The sequence below is a fragment of the Colias eurytheme genome, chromosome 25 (genome assembly GCF_061535395.1).
Source record: "Colias eurytheme isolate Ceu_HAF_F1 chromosome 25, ilColEury1 Martin Lab GWU primary, whole genome shotgun sequence".
Taxonomy (NCBI): Eukaryota; Metazoa; Arthropoda; class Insecta; order Lepidoptera; family Pieridae; genus Colias; species Colias eurytheme.
In genome coordinates, this window is record NC_143004.1 from 953,110 (window position 1) to 968,644 (window position 15,535).

At 34.7% G+C, this 15,535-nt stretch overlaps 1 protein-coding gene across 1 annotated transcript; it reads right to left on the reverse strand.

The window, feature by feature from the left end:
- Nucleotides 1-768: 768 nt before the first annotated feature.
- Nucleotides 769-15,149, reverse strand: LOC149897419 (facilitated trehalose transporter Tret1-like). The gene is made up of 9 exons (XM_090116182.1): nucleotides 15,113-15,149; nucleotides 10,475-10,704; nucleotides 6,343-6,663; nucleotides 5,758-5,863; nucleotides 4,022-4,096; nucleotides 3,465-3,682; nucleotides 1,920-2,102; nucleotides 1,225-1,318; nucleotides 769-938 (listed from the first exon to the last, which is right to left on the reverse strand). Exons 1-9 carry the CDS (start codon nucleotides 15,147-15,149, stop codon nucleotides 793-795), a joined length of 1,410 nt encoding a protein of 469 aa, XP_089972308.1. The 3' UTR covers nucleotides 769-792.
- Between the last annotated feature and the right edge of the window lie 386 nt (nucleotides 15,150-15,535).

A 15,535-nucleotide genomic window follows, 5' to 3' on the forward strand; every position in this document is an offset into this window, starting at 1 on the left:
TTGATAGGTTACCAACACAACATTCGATCTAAAAACGGCACACTAAAGCGCGTCACACACGGTGAAGATACTATAATATTTTATGTTAAGATTCTCTAATATGAAATATTACAGTAAGGTAAAGTAAAATTTTGTGTCAGTGTTTATAGTCCTATCTTCACCGTGTGTGACGCGCTTAACGCACACACGATTAGACGTCAAAGTAAGATGGCTTAAAATTATCGTGAGCGAAAAAGAGATAACTGGAGTCCATTCTGGCTAATTGGCTACATTACACCTTGGAACTTGTAAAATCATTGCCTTGCAGTAATGTGAAACATTTGTTCATCTCTCTGTAGAGTGTAGCATGAGTTAAAACGTGATCTCTATTCATATTCATTCTTTTTGATTTCGTCGATTTTGACAAATAAAAGTACATAAACAATTTCATCAGTCATTTTATTTAAATAAATAAACATGCCTTACACCTTCCTTACACTATAATATTAAACCTTAAAGATTAATTTTTAAATTAACCTAGGTAATTACAGCGTTTTAAGAGAACTGCACTTTTAAGCAGATAGGTATTGTATGGATGTATATGGTATCCATGTATGGATCCAATGCGTATTTTTAACGTTTCGTCATTTTTTTTTCTTTTCCCTTCCTAATCAATCAAATGGCACTCCTTAAAGCTATTTTACACCACTGAACGAGCTCTCTACTCAAAAACATAACCAACAAAAAGTTATAATTTGCTGCAGATCAAAAACTTATAGTGGTATCTATGCTCTAATTAACAATAACCATAGACTACACTTTATTCCTCACTTTAGGGCTCGCGAACATTAATTGAATCTCCTCTATGGTTCGTCCCTTTGTCTCTGGCATGAAGAACAGACAGAAAACAGAAGTTAGTACGCACACAGCACTGAATATGTAAAATACTCCTCCTAGACCTGAAAGATAATTAGGTACCATTATAAGTTTTAAAATACTAAAACCACAGACTTATAATAATACACAGACGTATACAACTAAAACCAAGATAACTCATAAAACTAACTAATATTCAATTACTATTATTTCTACCAGCTTCGCCCGCCTTTTCAAAGAAAAAGTCGCATAGTTCCCGTTCCCGTGGGATTTCCTACGTAATATTTTGTAGTAGTTAATTTTGTAACTTTAATATTGAACTGAAAAAAATGCTTACTAAGTTATGAAATTTTAATCTATTAAACTTACCAATGCTGTTAACGACAGGATTGAAAATGTACAGAACGATGAAGAAGCACAAGAAGGTCCATTCCACAGATAACATTGAAGCAAAGCTCCTTATCTGTTAAAAATAATATTTGTTTTGTAGAATCTCCTTATGAATTTATTTACATAATAGAAAAAATACTATCATAAAGCTGGATTCGAACCTATGTCTTCTGGTCACACTGTTATTCGTAAACAACAGAAAAAAAATGTTAGTTGTGTTGATTGGTATTTGATTCAGCAATTTAGGTATAATGTTACGCTAATCAAAGAAAATATGCTCAGAATGCGTATGGTCACAGTAAAAGAGTCACAACAGCGTAGCGAAATTAAAAATTTTTGGCCACAACGTGAAATTCATGGCGTGGTTCTTATTAAATTCCTCAATGACGCGTTACAACGAGCGAATGCTCATTCTAAACCCAAATTATTTTAGTGTAAACATGCGTAGAGCATTATTTAGTTGACCTTAGTGCTTTCGAAAAGATTCTATGCAATGTTCTAATACTAACCAACACTGATGAATACGAGTTTTCGTTTACACTAAAAGATCACGAAATAATTTTCTTGCTCTTATTTAGCTCTATGTTCGTTTGATGTGAATGCACCGGTACAATAATTGTACGTCGCTTCACACTCACTCAATTTACACAAAAAAAAATCGAATTTCAACTTACCTCAGGCAAGAAAACCTCAGCATAATACATATACGGTATGGTCCCAGCTCCAACGGTATACGTGACTGTATACAGGTACATAAACACGGCCGCCACCCAGTTGGGCCCCCAGTTGAATTGGATTTGAGTGCCGAGGGCTACACAGCTTACAGCTGCTGCTACTGATGCGTAGACCATGAGCGACTGGATGAGGGAGATACTAGGATTAGAAAAATAGAAGAAAATAGGAGAGACTGCAAAGAAAAAGGAAACTGTTTCCATCAATATATTTTTAGGCTTTTGAGCTGAACTGCAGATTGTAGATTTTCATAGCTCCTTGGCAGTGAAAATCTGAATACTTAAGAAAAGAAACATCTTATAATTGTTCTTATTCTATTATAGGTAGATTAATTAGTAGCCTTTCAAATCCATCTTAACGTTAATCGTCCGTCCAACACGCTCAACGCCTACACCAGCCCGAACACCAGCCACTACAGTCACTAGCGCAAATATAAAACTAGAAACAGTTTTATTTTCAATACATGTTTTAAGATACTTTTTCAGTATCACTATCATCACTACATAGTATAAAACAAAGTCGCTTTCCCTGTCCCTATGTCCCTATGTCCCTTTGTACGCTTAAATCTTTGAAAGTACGCAACGGATTTTGATGCGGTTTTTTTTAATAGATAGAGTGATTCAAGAGGAAGGTTTATATGTATAATAACATCCATTAAGTAGTGGAGAAGTACTGTTATTTTTGAGGTTTCTAATGTGATGTCGTAAAAAATTACATTTTTTCCGCTTACATTGCAAACGCAGGCTGAACCCTACGAGTTTTATCAAAATAATGTACTAAGTATTATGCACATTGAAAAGGTCTACAGAAAAGTCCGCGATGGTATATGTCTATCTCTTATGGATAACCCACAATAACTTTTTTTTGTCATTTAATTTTTACGACAAATAATGGCTAATTTTCGATGCGATTTTAACCAATACAGCATTAATCCTTAACCAATTAAATACCTTCTATACATTGTTCATTTAATATAGATCTATATTGCCCTTTACACCGTATGATTTAAGTGAATATTTTCGAAGATATTACAGATTTAAAAATTGCGGGACGTAGCGTTTGCGGCGGGTACAGGCCGTTCGCCCGTATACAACGTTCACAGTTTTTCTGTAGTGTATTTAGTATCAGCATTGCACCCGTGCGAAGCCGGGGCGGGTCGCTAGTAATTTTTATATAATTCTCTCCTTCCGTCCCAAAACCTCCACAAGATATGCACCAATCATGCCAGACACTATAGTAACGATCACGAAAGACATGCTCGGTATAGCCATCTCGAACAGCGGTGCGGAGTACACCTGCACCACCACCAGACCTTGAAAAACGGTCGCTGTGTAGACTACCAGACAGACGATACAAATGGCACTGAATCGAGCCTATTATTAATTAGATCGCGTTGTAAATAATTATTTTACAACGCGATCACTAGAACCAATCATGTTTTTAGAAACGTTTTGAGTGTTATCTTTATATTTGTTTTTAATTCTCACCTTACGACCCATAGCCTCCACAAGATATGCAGCAATCATGCCAGCCACTATAGTAACAACCGCGAATATAACACTAGACACAGTAGCAGACATGCTCGGTATCGCCATCTCGAACAGCGGTGCTGCATACACCTGCACCACTACCAGACCTTGGAAGACGGTTGACGAGCTGAGTGTCAGACAGACGAACATCGCGCGACGTGTTGAGCGTGATTTTTCTGGAATGAAATGAAGTGTTATGTGGTGCTACATGACATTGAAGTAGTATTCAAGTGGTTTGAAGAAATTTTCGTGTTATTTACAGTAAGAGTGCTAGTTCTGCAACGATCTCTCGGGATTCGGGAACACCCTAGTGTTGAAATTTCTTTGGAAAAATTTCAATTCAAGCTCTGTTAATAACTTAATAGATATACATTTAAATTATTTGGATACAATTTACACGCAGCTTGTACTTTTCTTCTGTTATATAATATTAGGAAATGCTTTTCAACTGCCAAATTAGTTTGTGTTTTTTTTGTATCATATAAATTTCGCAATATCATCCATAATATACTTACTTATGAACTGCAAAGTCGACAATTTTTCCTTTGGTTTAAATTCAGGCTTTAAAATCTCTTCTTCAGGTGTTTCTTCTGAAAATTTAATCACTTTAATTCTATCCATTTATTAATATTAATGTTGTTCTAGAGCAGGCTCCAAGGAGATGTTCGTTTGCAAAAATCGCGGACCTAAATCTGACTTCTGATATATATTGTATAGATCCCAGACATCCTATAGACAGATGTTGCCAACCAGTTTTGTGGTCCCCCTGCCCGCACCCCGGTAATTAAATATGGCATACAAAGAAAAAAATAAAAATTTCCAAAACATGCCGTGTGGGGTATCAAATGAAAGAGCTTATTGAGTAGATCACGAATATATAGCATACTATATACATTTCTTACACTTTCTCTAAGATTTTTTAGAAAATTTACGAAAATGGTCCATTTTTGAGTTAACTTTAAACCACTATAGATTGAAAACTCATGAATATATTTTTTAAATTATTATTTTAAATAATTAAAAATAGTCCATTGTTTATGATTCAATAGTTCGTAATATAATATAAGGGAGCTATGTGGTGGATTTGATGAAAATAACTATATACTATATGAACTTGAAAATATACTCGCCATCTTTGAATGCTCCCCCCACTCCCCCATGCAACTATTTCACTGTACGAAATATTGAATCGTAAACAATGGACTATTGTTAATTATTTAAAATAATAATTTAAAAAATATATTCATGAGTTTTCAATCTATAGTGGTTTAAAGTTAACTCAAAAATGGACCATTTTCGTAAATTTTCTAAAAAATCTTAGAGAAAGTGTAAGAAATGTATATAGTATGCTATATATTCGTGATCTACTCAATAAGTTCTTTCATTTGATACCCCACACGGCATGTTTTGGAAATTTTTATTTTTTTCTTTGTATGCCATATTTAATTACCGGGGTGCGGGCAGGGGGACCACAAAACTGGTTGGCAACATCTGTCTATAGGATGTCTGGGATCTATACAATATATATCAGAAGTCAGATTTAGGTCCGCGATTTTTGCAAACGAAACTCCACTGAGAGTCCGGTCTATTCTATATTGCACGCCTCATAAGCGAAGCGTTGAGGTGGGTACTACTGTCACTTCGCGCAAAACATCTGATTTTTCAAACATAAAATGTCTTTATGTATCATACATTGCACTTGTAAGATAATACATACACACACATATTAAGAAAAAACACTATTTTTAACGTTCATGATATTTTTGATGTCATTTTTGTTATTTAAACTAGTTAAAAACAGTTTAAAAAAGTTCTGTCTTGGACGTCCGTGTGTCTGTATGTGCGGATCCTTTTTCTTGTTAACACGATAGCGACCGAAATACTTTACTAATCTAGTCTTTTTTTTTCTCTTACGCTTGAGTATGCTCAGGAATAGAACCCTTTCATTTTTCAGGGTCTGATTCGATGTGGTTTAATTGTTATTAAATAAACAAAAATAATAATTAATAAATATTTATTAAAAAAAAATTATGAGGCGTGCACTTTTGGATTTTCCAAATTATTTTTTAAACTATTGCCATGTAAAAGAAAATTTAAATTAGAAGGATATTTATATATAATATCTATCTGGTATAAAACAATAAAAAATTGCGAAAATATTGAAAGTTATTTCGAGAAAACCTTTGAAAAACTATATGTAATTACTTTAAGATTTAAGTAGGTACACAGAATAATATTTAGATAGTGGTACCGTCTAAGTCAGGATTTAATGTTCGTTTGATTTTGGCTATCTCTTGCTCAACTTCCTTTGAATCCGCACTTACACCTCTGTAGAAAGCGATTGATTGCGCTGCTTCCTGAAAAAATTTCAGTTATAATTAAGTTTGGACGAATTTTCTGCGTTAGGTACAAAGCGTATTTAAGGTTTGCATTAGAAATGAAATTTTCTGTGCATATCGGGTAAGTCTGAGAATCGGCCAACATCTATTTTTCATATGTACCACGGGCGAAGCCGGGGCGGACCGCTAGTAATATTATAAAGCTGAAGAGTTTGTTTATTTGTTTGAACGCGCTAATCTCGGGAACTACTGGTCGATTCGATTCGAGTCGATTTGAAAAATGATTTCGGTGTTAGATAGCCCATTTATCGAGGAAGGCTATAGGCTATATATCATCACGCTAAGACAAACAGGAGTGGGCCCACGCGGGTGAAACCGCGCGGCACAGCTAGTAATAATATAAACACTATCAAACTGCAGTTTCCGAACGATTAAAACCATCAGGCTCTAAACCTGTATTTGCAAACACCTTATTCAAATAAAAAAATCAAACATACCTTTTCATTCCCCTTAATAATCAATATCAGCGGAGATTCCTTCACAAAACACAGCAGGACCATGCCAAGTACCGTCAGACTCAAGCACGTATAGTTCATCACTTGGTACTCAACCAGACCTCCCAGGAGGTACGATATCAGCATCCCCAGACCGTAGAACATCATGACTCCAGACGACATAGAACCACGGATCGAATCTTGGCAGATTTCATTGACATATAGCGGTATGGCGAGCATAGCGCTGCAAGTTATTCCGGAGACAAAAATAGAGGCTAAAACAGCTTCTACAGACGTACTTGCTACAACTATTGTCCAGCCGATCTGGAAGTTTTAAAGATAATCCATACTTTAATATTATAAATGCGAAAGTAACTCTGTCTGTCTGTCTGTTAGGTACTCAATCACGCCTAAACTACTGAACCAATTTGCATGAAATTTGGTATGGAGATATTTTGATACCCGAGAAAGGACATAGGCTACCTTTTATTGCGAAATATGTACCACGGGCGAAGCCGGGGCGGACCTCTAGTATATGTATAAATAAGACTAGCGGTCCGCCCCGGCTTCGCCCGTGGTACATATTTACGTTTTCTCTACATAAAAACCATCCTCGTACTTCAAGGAATATAATAGAAAAGAATTATCGAAATCGGTTCAGCCGTTCACACGTGATGCCATGACAACGCGAAACGGGTGCAGACCCGCCGCCTTTTTATAGCTTCCGCCGCGAAGCGCGTCGAACGCGGCAAATGATACACAAAAATAATCCTTATGGCATGATTCTGTATTCACGCGCGATGACTTATAACGTATTTCATGTATAACTTTGGTGTTTCTACACCGATTTACATGATTCTTTTACTATAACCTGCCCAGGAGTATGAAGAATAATTGTGCCAAATTTGGTTAAAATCCGTCGTGTAGTTTTTGTTTCTATAACGAATATACAGACAGACAGACAGACAGACAGACAGACAGACAAAAATTTTACTGATTGCATTTTTGGCATCAGTAGCGATCCCTTATCACCCCTTCTAGTCCATTGAATGAGTCCCTCCAAGGGGGGTCTAGAGTGCGTGAGTTAGTAACGTAAGATGTTTCTTCGGAAACATGTCAAGAGTCCCTAGGTAATAAACATACTAAAACCCCGGGACACTAGGAGGAGCCCCGGAGTGGGGGGAGGGGGGAAATGGGTCCATTTTTTCATTTTTCGCTTAAATCTCAAAAACGGTACATGTTAGAGAAAAACTTTCAAGGAAAAGTTGAAAGGCCATAAAATTATCTACAAGTTGTACCTTCATCATTTTTTCCTATATCCTACCGTTTCTGAGTTATACGCAGTAAAAAATGATTTTTGCTCAAACAATTTCCCCTTAGTACACATCAATCGATCAAAAAATATTTCTTTCTTCCAAAAAACTCAAATGTGCAACTTGTGACCGGTACTGATAGATTGCTCTTAATTAGGTCTATAATTGGTAAAATAAACACATTCCTCCATGGAAGCCTTTAGGAGGAATCAAGGAAAATAGTTAAAAAGTTCAAGTATCGTAACTACCCTAATAAAATTCAATACCTCCTAAACGCCTCCATGGTGGAATCTGGTTTTTTTATCAATGATAGACCTAATTATGAGCAATCTATCGGTGTCGGTCACAAGTTGCACTTTTGAGTTTTTTCGAAGAAAAAAAATAAAAAGTTCAAGTATCGTAACTACCCTAATAAAATTCAATTCCCCGTAAACGCCTCCGTGGTGGAATCTAGTATTTTTATCAATGATAGACCTAATTATGAGCAATCTATCTGTAACGGTCACAAGTTGCACTTTTGAGTTTTTTGGAAGAAAAAATAAAAAGATCAAGTTCAGTAACTCAAACTACCCTAATATAATATTTTGACAATCGATTCCTCCTAAAGGCTTCCATGGAGGAATGTGTTTATTTTACAAATTATAGACCTAATTAAGAGCAATCTATCAGTACTGGTCACAAGTTGCACTTTTGAGTTTTTTGGAAGTAAAAAATAAAAAGATCAAGTTCAGTAACTCAAACTACCCTAATATAATATTTTAACAATCGATTCCTCCTAAAGGCTTCCATGGAGGAATGTGTTTATTTTACCAATTATAGACCTAATTAAGAGTAATCTATCAGTACCGGTCACAAGTTGCACTTTTGAGTTTTTTGGAAGAAAAAAATAAAAAGATCAAGTTCAGTAACTACCCTAATCAAAATTCAATTCCCCGTAAACGCCTCCGTCGTGGAATCTGGTATTTTTATCAATGATAGACCTAATTATGAGCAATCTATCTGTAACGGTCACAAGTTGCACTTTTGAGTTTTTTGGAAGAAAAAAATAAAAAGATCAAGTTCAGTAACTCAAACTACCCTAATATAATATTTTGACAATCGATTCCTCCTAAAGGCTTCCATGGAGGAATGTGTTTATTTTACCAATTATAGACCTAATTAAGAGCAATCTATCAGTACCGGTCACAAGTTGCACATTTGAGTTTTTTGGAAGAAAGAAATATTTTTTGATCGATTGATGTGTACTAAGGGGAAATTGTTTGAGCGAAAATCATTTTTTACTGTGTATAACTCAGAAACGGTAGGATATAGGAAAAAATGATGTAGGTACAACTTGTAGATAATTTTATGGCCTTTCAACTTTTCCTTGAAAGTTTTTCTCTAACATGTACCGTTTTTGATATTTAAGCGAAAAATGAAAAAATGGTCCCATTTCCCCCCTTCCCCCACTCCGGGGCTCCTCCTAGTGTCCCGGGGTTTTAGTATGTTTATTACCTAGGTACTCTTGACATGTTTCCGAAAAAACATCTTACGTTACTAACTCACGCACTCTAGAACTTTTTATTCAATGGACTATTCATAGTTTTTTTTTAAATATATTTCATGTACAGAATTGGCCTCTCTACAGATTTATTATAAGTATAGATAAGTACTGTATTTATTAAAATTCTTATAATATTTGTAATTATTATCTAAATAATACTAGAAAATTGACCATGGTTGATCGTCACTCAATGGCGAAAGCCATTTCGCATTTGAAGGTATGCGAATGATCATATTTTTTCCTATTATTTATAAATTAAAAATATTATAGTTAGTAGTTTCAATACCTTTGTATTTGTAGTTTGTACCTAGGTCACCTAGGTACCACCACTTATTATTAAAATTCAAGTTCAAGTTCCAATTTGTTAAACGATGAGCTCACACACAAGAATGGCTATAAGTAGTTTCTGATGAGCCAGATTTTAAATGTTTTATATCTATACACTAGCGACCCGCCCCGGCTTCGCACGGGTGCAATGCTGATACTAAATACACTACAGAAAAATTGTGAACGTTGTATAGGTATAAAAATATAGCGGCCCGCTCCGGCCTCCGGCATCGCACGGGTATAAAATACATAGCCGGGCGGCCGCAAACGCTACGTCCTGCAATTTTTAAATCTGTAATATCTTCGAAAATATTCACTTAAATCATACGGTGTAAAGGGCCATATAGATCTATATTAAATGAACAATGTATCCATGGTATTTAATTGGTTAAGGATTAATGCTGTATTGGTTAAAATCGCTTCGAAAATTAGCCATTATTTGTCGTAAAAAGTAAATGACAAAAAAAAGTTATTGTGGGTTATCCATAAGAGATAGACATATACCATCGCGGACTTTTCTGTAGACCTTTTCAATGTGTATAATACTTAGTACATTATTTTGATAAAACTCGTAGGGTTCAGCCTGCGTTTGCAATGTAAGCGGAATAAATGTAATTTTTTACGACATCACATTAGAAACCTCAAAAATAACAGTACTTCTCCACTACTTAATGGATCTTATTATACATATAAACCTTCCTCTTGAATCACTCTATCTATTAAAAAAAACCGCATCAAAATCCGTTGCGTAGTTTCAAAGATTTAAGCGTACAAAGGGACATAGGGACATAGGGACATAGGGACAGGGAAAGCGACTTTGTTTTATACTATGTAGTGATATAACTATATTTTTTTAGTTTAAAAAATAAATTTAGATTTTTTTCACGTTTGTTAATAGTCCTTTTACAGCTATTGTATATTAAACACATTAAATCAATAAATAACAACCCACCAATTGCAATAAGCAGAACAGAACACACGTGTTCTTCCTCCCCAATCCATCCATAATCATCCCAGAGAACGGTATGGCCATCATTGCGCTGATAGATGAGAGACTGCCCAGTAGGGACAGTTCGGTTTCAGTCATCACTCGATCTAGGGTCGTGTTGGGGGAACTGAAGAGACCAAGGACAGAAGAGGGCCAAGTGTACGATATGCCCATTGTCATGACCAGGTAGCTCACTGGAAACAAATGATTATTATATATTTTACTAGCGGTCCGCCCCGGCTTCGCCCGTGGTACATATTTACGTTTTCTCTACATAAAAACCATCCTCGTACTTCAAGGAATATAATAAAAAAAGAATTATCGAAATCGGTTCAGCCGTTCTCGAGTTATGCGCTTACCAACACATTTTGCGATTCATTTTTATATATAAAAGATTTAGGGCCAATTTTTCAATGCTTGGATAAAACTTATTCGTCGAATAATGTATAAAACTACCATTTTAAAAAACGTATTCTTATTGCCCGTATTTGACAGTTTACGTGACATTTTAATATTATCGTGTAATACTTTATTGGACGGATAAGTTTTATCCAAGCATTGAAAAATCGGCCCTTAGTAGGACAGTTGCTTTACAGTAGGTAGGTCAAATGTCGTGGTTGAGGGCGTGTTAAATAATGAAGGTAAAAAGCGCTTTGCTTTGATATATCTACTCTATGAATCTCTACTATGAATTGATAACCTCCTCCTTTTTTTGAAGTCGGTAAAAAAGAGAATGTTTAATAAATAAATGTGAGATTTAGTACGAGTTCTCACATTTAAAAAGTTTTGAAAAAGTCCCGTAATATATATTAAGTAATCTGATTTATTATTTGAATGGTTAACTAATAAATAATATTATCTTCTTATATATAAAAATTAATCGCAAAATGTGTTGGTAAGCGCATAACTCGAGAACGGCTGAACCGATTTCGATAATTCTTTTTTTATTATATTCCTTGAAGTACGAGGATGGTTCTTATGTAGAGAAAACGTAATTATGTACCACGGGCGAAGCCGGGGCGGACCGCTAGTAATTAATAATTATTTTTGATTCCCATAACATAATATTTTCTTATTGACAAAGATTACTATAAATTTTCAATAATAATTTTATTCAAACAAGTAGATAGAGAAAATTTCATGAACGAGCGCTTGAAAAATCCCAACATCGTAATATAAATAATGTAATAAAAACATTTTTTTTAATCTGCCAAATAGAGATTCTAAATTAACATGCTCCAAATGTGGGAATTACGTCTCATAACATGTGTTGATAAATTACAAACAATGTTTAATGTCTGTTAAAACAATATTATATTAGTAATCGTAAAGATTACGCGTTTATTGTTTCGCGACGCTCCATGGTGTTGTTATAGAAAATTACTATCATCATCAAATAATGTTTTATTTTTTCGTTATTGTATGAAATGAAGTGTACTTTCAAGCTGCCAATAATAATTAGGAAAATAATAATAAAGCCCCTCGTTCTTCAAACTTCGAAATTACGTTGCATCTTCTGAAAATCTACTGAAAAACATATATTGAAATTTTTATACAACGAGCGTATAAATGCGAAAGTAACTCTGTCTGTCTGTCTGTTACTCAATCACGCCTAAACTACTGAACCAATTTTCATGAAATTTGGTATAGAGATATTTTGATATCCGAGAAAGGACATAGGCTACTTTTTATCCCGGGAAATAGGATAGGTTTTATCCCGGAAATTCCACAGGAACGGGAACTATGCGGGTTTTTCTTTGACTGCGCGGGCGAAGCTGCGGGTGGAAAGCTAGTGCATAATATAACAAGCTCATGCATGACAGCAACCAATCAACCATTTAGATTTTAGAAGATCATTTATGCATGAGACCACTAATTTCAAATTGTAACTAGTAGGTACAATCTATATAAAAATGATACCCGTTTTCCTTGGTCATGGCATCACGCGTGAACGGGTGGACCGATTTCGATAATTCTTTTTTTATTATATTCCTTAAATGGTGGTTTTTATGTAGAGAAATTTTTATGTGGATGGTTTTTATGTGGATGGTTCTTATGTAGAGAAATTGTAAATATGTACCACGGGCGAAACCGGGGCGGACCGCTAGTCAATTATAATTTTTCATAAAAAAGCTTCCTTGTATGAAGTTTGTCTTAGTAAAAAAATAGAAATTTTAGCTCTCATTTTAAACTCATCATAGACAATGAAGATGACAATCTATACTAATATCGTAGTATATTATTATTAGTCTGTGCTAATATTATAAAGCTGAACAGTTTGTTTGTTTGTTTGAACGCGCTAATCTCGGGAACTACTGGTCCGATTTGAAAAATTCTTTCGGTGTTAGATAGCCCATTTATCGAGGAAGGTTATAGGCTATATATCATCACGCTACGATCAACAGGGGTGGAGCCACGGGGGTGAAACCGCGCGGAGCAGCTAGTAGGTATAAAAATATATAATATGTATTCATAAAACACTAAAAATCATAACTATTATGATAATGACGTATTATCTTTTGTTTGTTTATTGTTTAAAATGATAAAATTAAGATAGTGGAACGCGTCTTAGACATTGTTGCTTTACGACTAAGGTATGAAATTACTAATTACGAGGTATTTCACTACTTAGTATAAAACAAAGTCGCTTTTTCTGTCTCAATGTATGCTTAAATCTTTTAAACTACACAACGGCTTTTGTTCCGGTTTTTTAAATAGATAGAGTGAATCAAGAGAAAGGTTTTAGTACATCTATATATATAAAACTCAAAGGTGACTGATATAGTGATCTATCAACGCACAGCCCAAACCACTGGACCTATCGGGCTGAAATTTGGCATGCAGGTAGATGTTAGGACGTAGGCATCCGCTAAGAAAGGATTTCCCGAAATTCTTGCGGGAACGGGGAAGAACGGGGATGCACGTACAAAGTCGTGGGCGGAAGCTAGTACCTAATATAAGTTTTAACGCGGGAGAAGCCGCGGGTGGAAAGGTAGAACTTTTATTAGGAACTATAAAAGCGAAGTGCGTACGTATGTATGTACGACTTTTCAGTGACTGATATAAAAAAAAACTTAGCTTATTTGCGAGCGCAGGATATTCAAACTTAGAGCATTGGTTTAATGCTCAAGTATTCAAAGCTTCATAATCAAGAGTTTTATTTTAAAATTACCATTTTATATTAACTAAAAAGTATATGTTCAATATGTATATGTCTATAGTTGTTTACAATATGAAGACTGTTCGAATTAAATCTGAAGATTTTATGCTATAATAAACGATTAATTATCAACTATTAAGTATCACACGTCTGTGAAAACAAGTTTATTTGCTTAATCTTTGAGAGATTCACTGATTTACGCTGCGTTCTGACAAAAGCGAGTCAGATGCTTTCAAAACTTTTGTTATTTCTGACATATATCACATTTTTACACGCTTTTTATTAGCTTCACCTGTATGTTTGTTTGTAACCGACTTCTTTGGGCGCAATTTAGATCCACTTTAAACGGCCAGATTTCGTTCAAACTTTGTAGATTTATTTAGGACCGATGATAATACACTAATTTGATAAAATAAATAATAGTTAAAAAAAAATAAAAAACACGCTTTTTATAGAAAACCGAACTAAAAGCGTGTTTTTTAGTTTTTTTATTATATCGAATCTTAAAAATTAAAAATCGTACATGCTATGTACCCGGAAGGAATTAATCGTGAAATCTGTTGCTGGGATGTCACCGATTAACTATGATATTTGATGACACTACAATTACTTTGCCTTATTTTTTATGGGCCCTCTTCACAATGAGCAGCGTTGGCCCAACAAATTATCGTCGATGTTTGTCCTTACGATGATTATGAATAAACGTCTACAATGACGGTTGATCATAGACATTTAGGCTCTACACTATTGTGATTGCCTCTACTTGCCCAACACTGCCCATTGTGAAGACGGAGCATTATGTGACAGGAAGGTGGAACAGTCGTAATGCGTCACTTATTTTCTAATCTGCACAGACTGAGTTTGTGTGTTTATTTGATAAATAAATCTCTGGAGTGACTGCGCTGGTTTTGATGTATTTTTATTTTCTCTTACACCTCTAGACCTACTTCAGCTAGGTGCCTAGGTATGAACAAAATTACTAACAGATAAAATAATGTGTGTATAGCTATGTATGTATATTGTAGTTAGTACCTACGCATATTTACTTTATAATTATGATAAAATAGCAGAGTTACGTTGAATTAGATTTTTAATGAATGATAACGTAGTTCACTCAGCGCCATCTAGTCTTACATTTACGAAGCAATATTACGGAAAACACACATAATCATTGTTAATCTAAGTTACCATCTTTATGTGTGCTAAATTTCATTTTAATCGGTTCTGAAGTATTTGCGTGAAAGAGTAATAAACATACATACTCATACATCCATCCTCACAAATTTTCGCATTTATAATATCAAGTAGGATTTGCTTATATACTAAACATTAGATATCATAATTCATAAAACCAAATCACAGAAGACTTTTTTTCTAATTAAAATATATATTAAAAATAACCACTGCACCACACTTAAAAAAACAAACAAAAAAATACTTACCAATCCCAGTCGACAAGACCTGATAAATAATCGTCATTTTTAATTTCCACTATCCGATTTTGTGTCCGTTCCCCAAATATGAAGTTCACTAACAGTTCTACATAAAAAGAGATATTCGTACGTGTTTTAAGAAATTCCTATGCAAATAGTGATATGACCAGATTACCGCATACTATAAGGCTTGTGCACAAGCAGTGCGATATTTGAAGCTAGCAAGTTAGCAATACGATTGACCCACTTTGATAGTTAAATTTTGACTGTCGCCTTGTTTACCGTGGATAAACGCATGATTATACGGCCCTGGATTCAATTCCCGGTGGAGATTCAGAAATAAACACCTATTACTCATAATATAATATGTGTATGTATTTAATCGACCAGTGAAAAGGTTGAGCAAATGCCTTACCTCACTACATATAATAA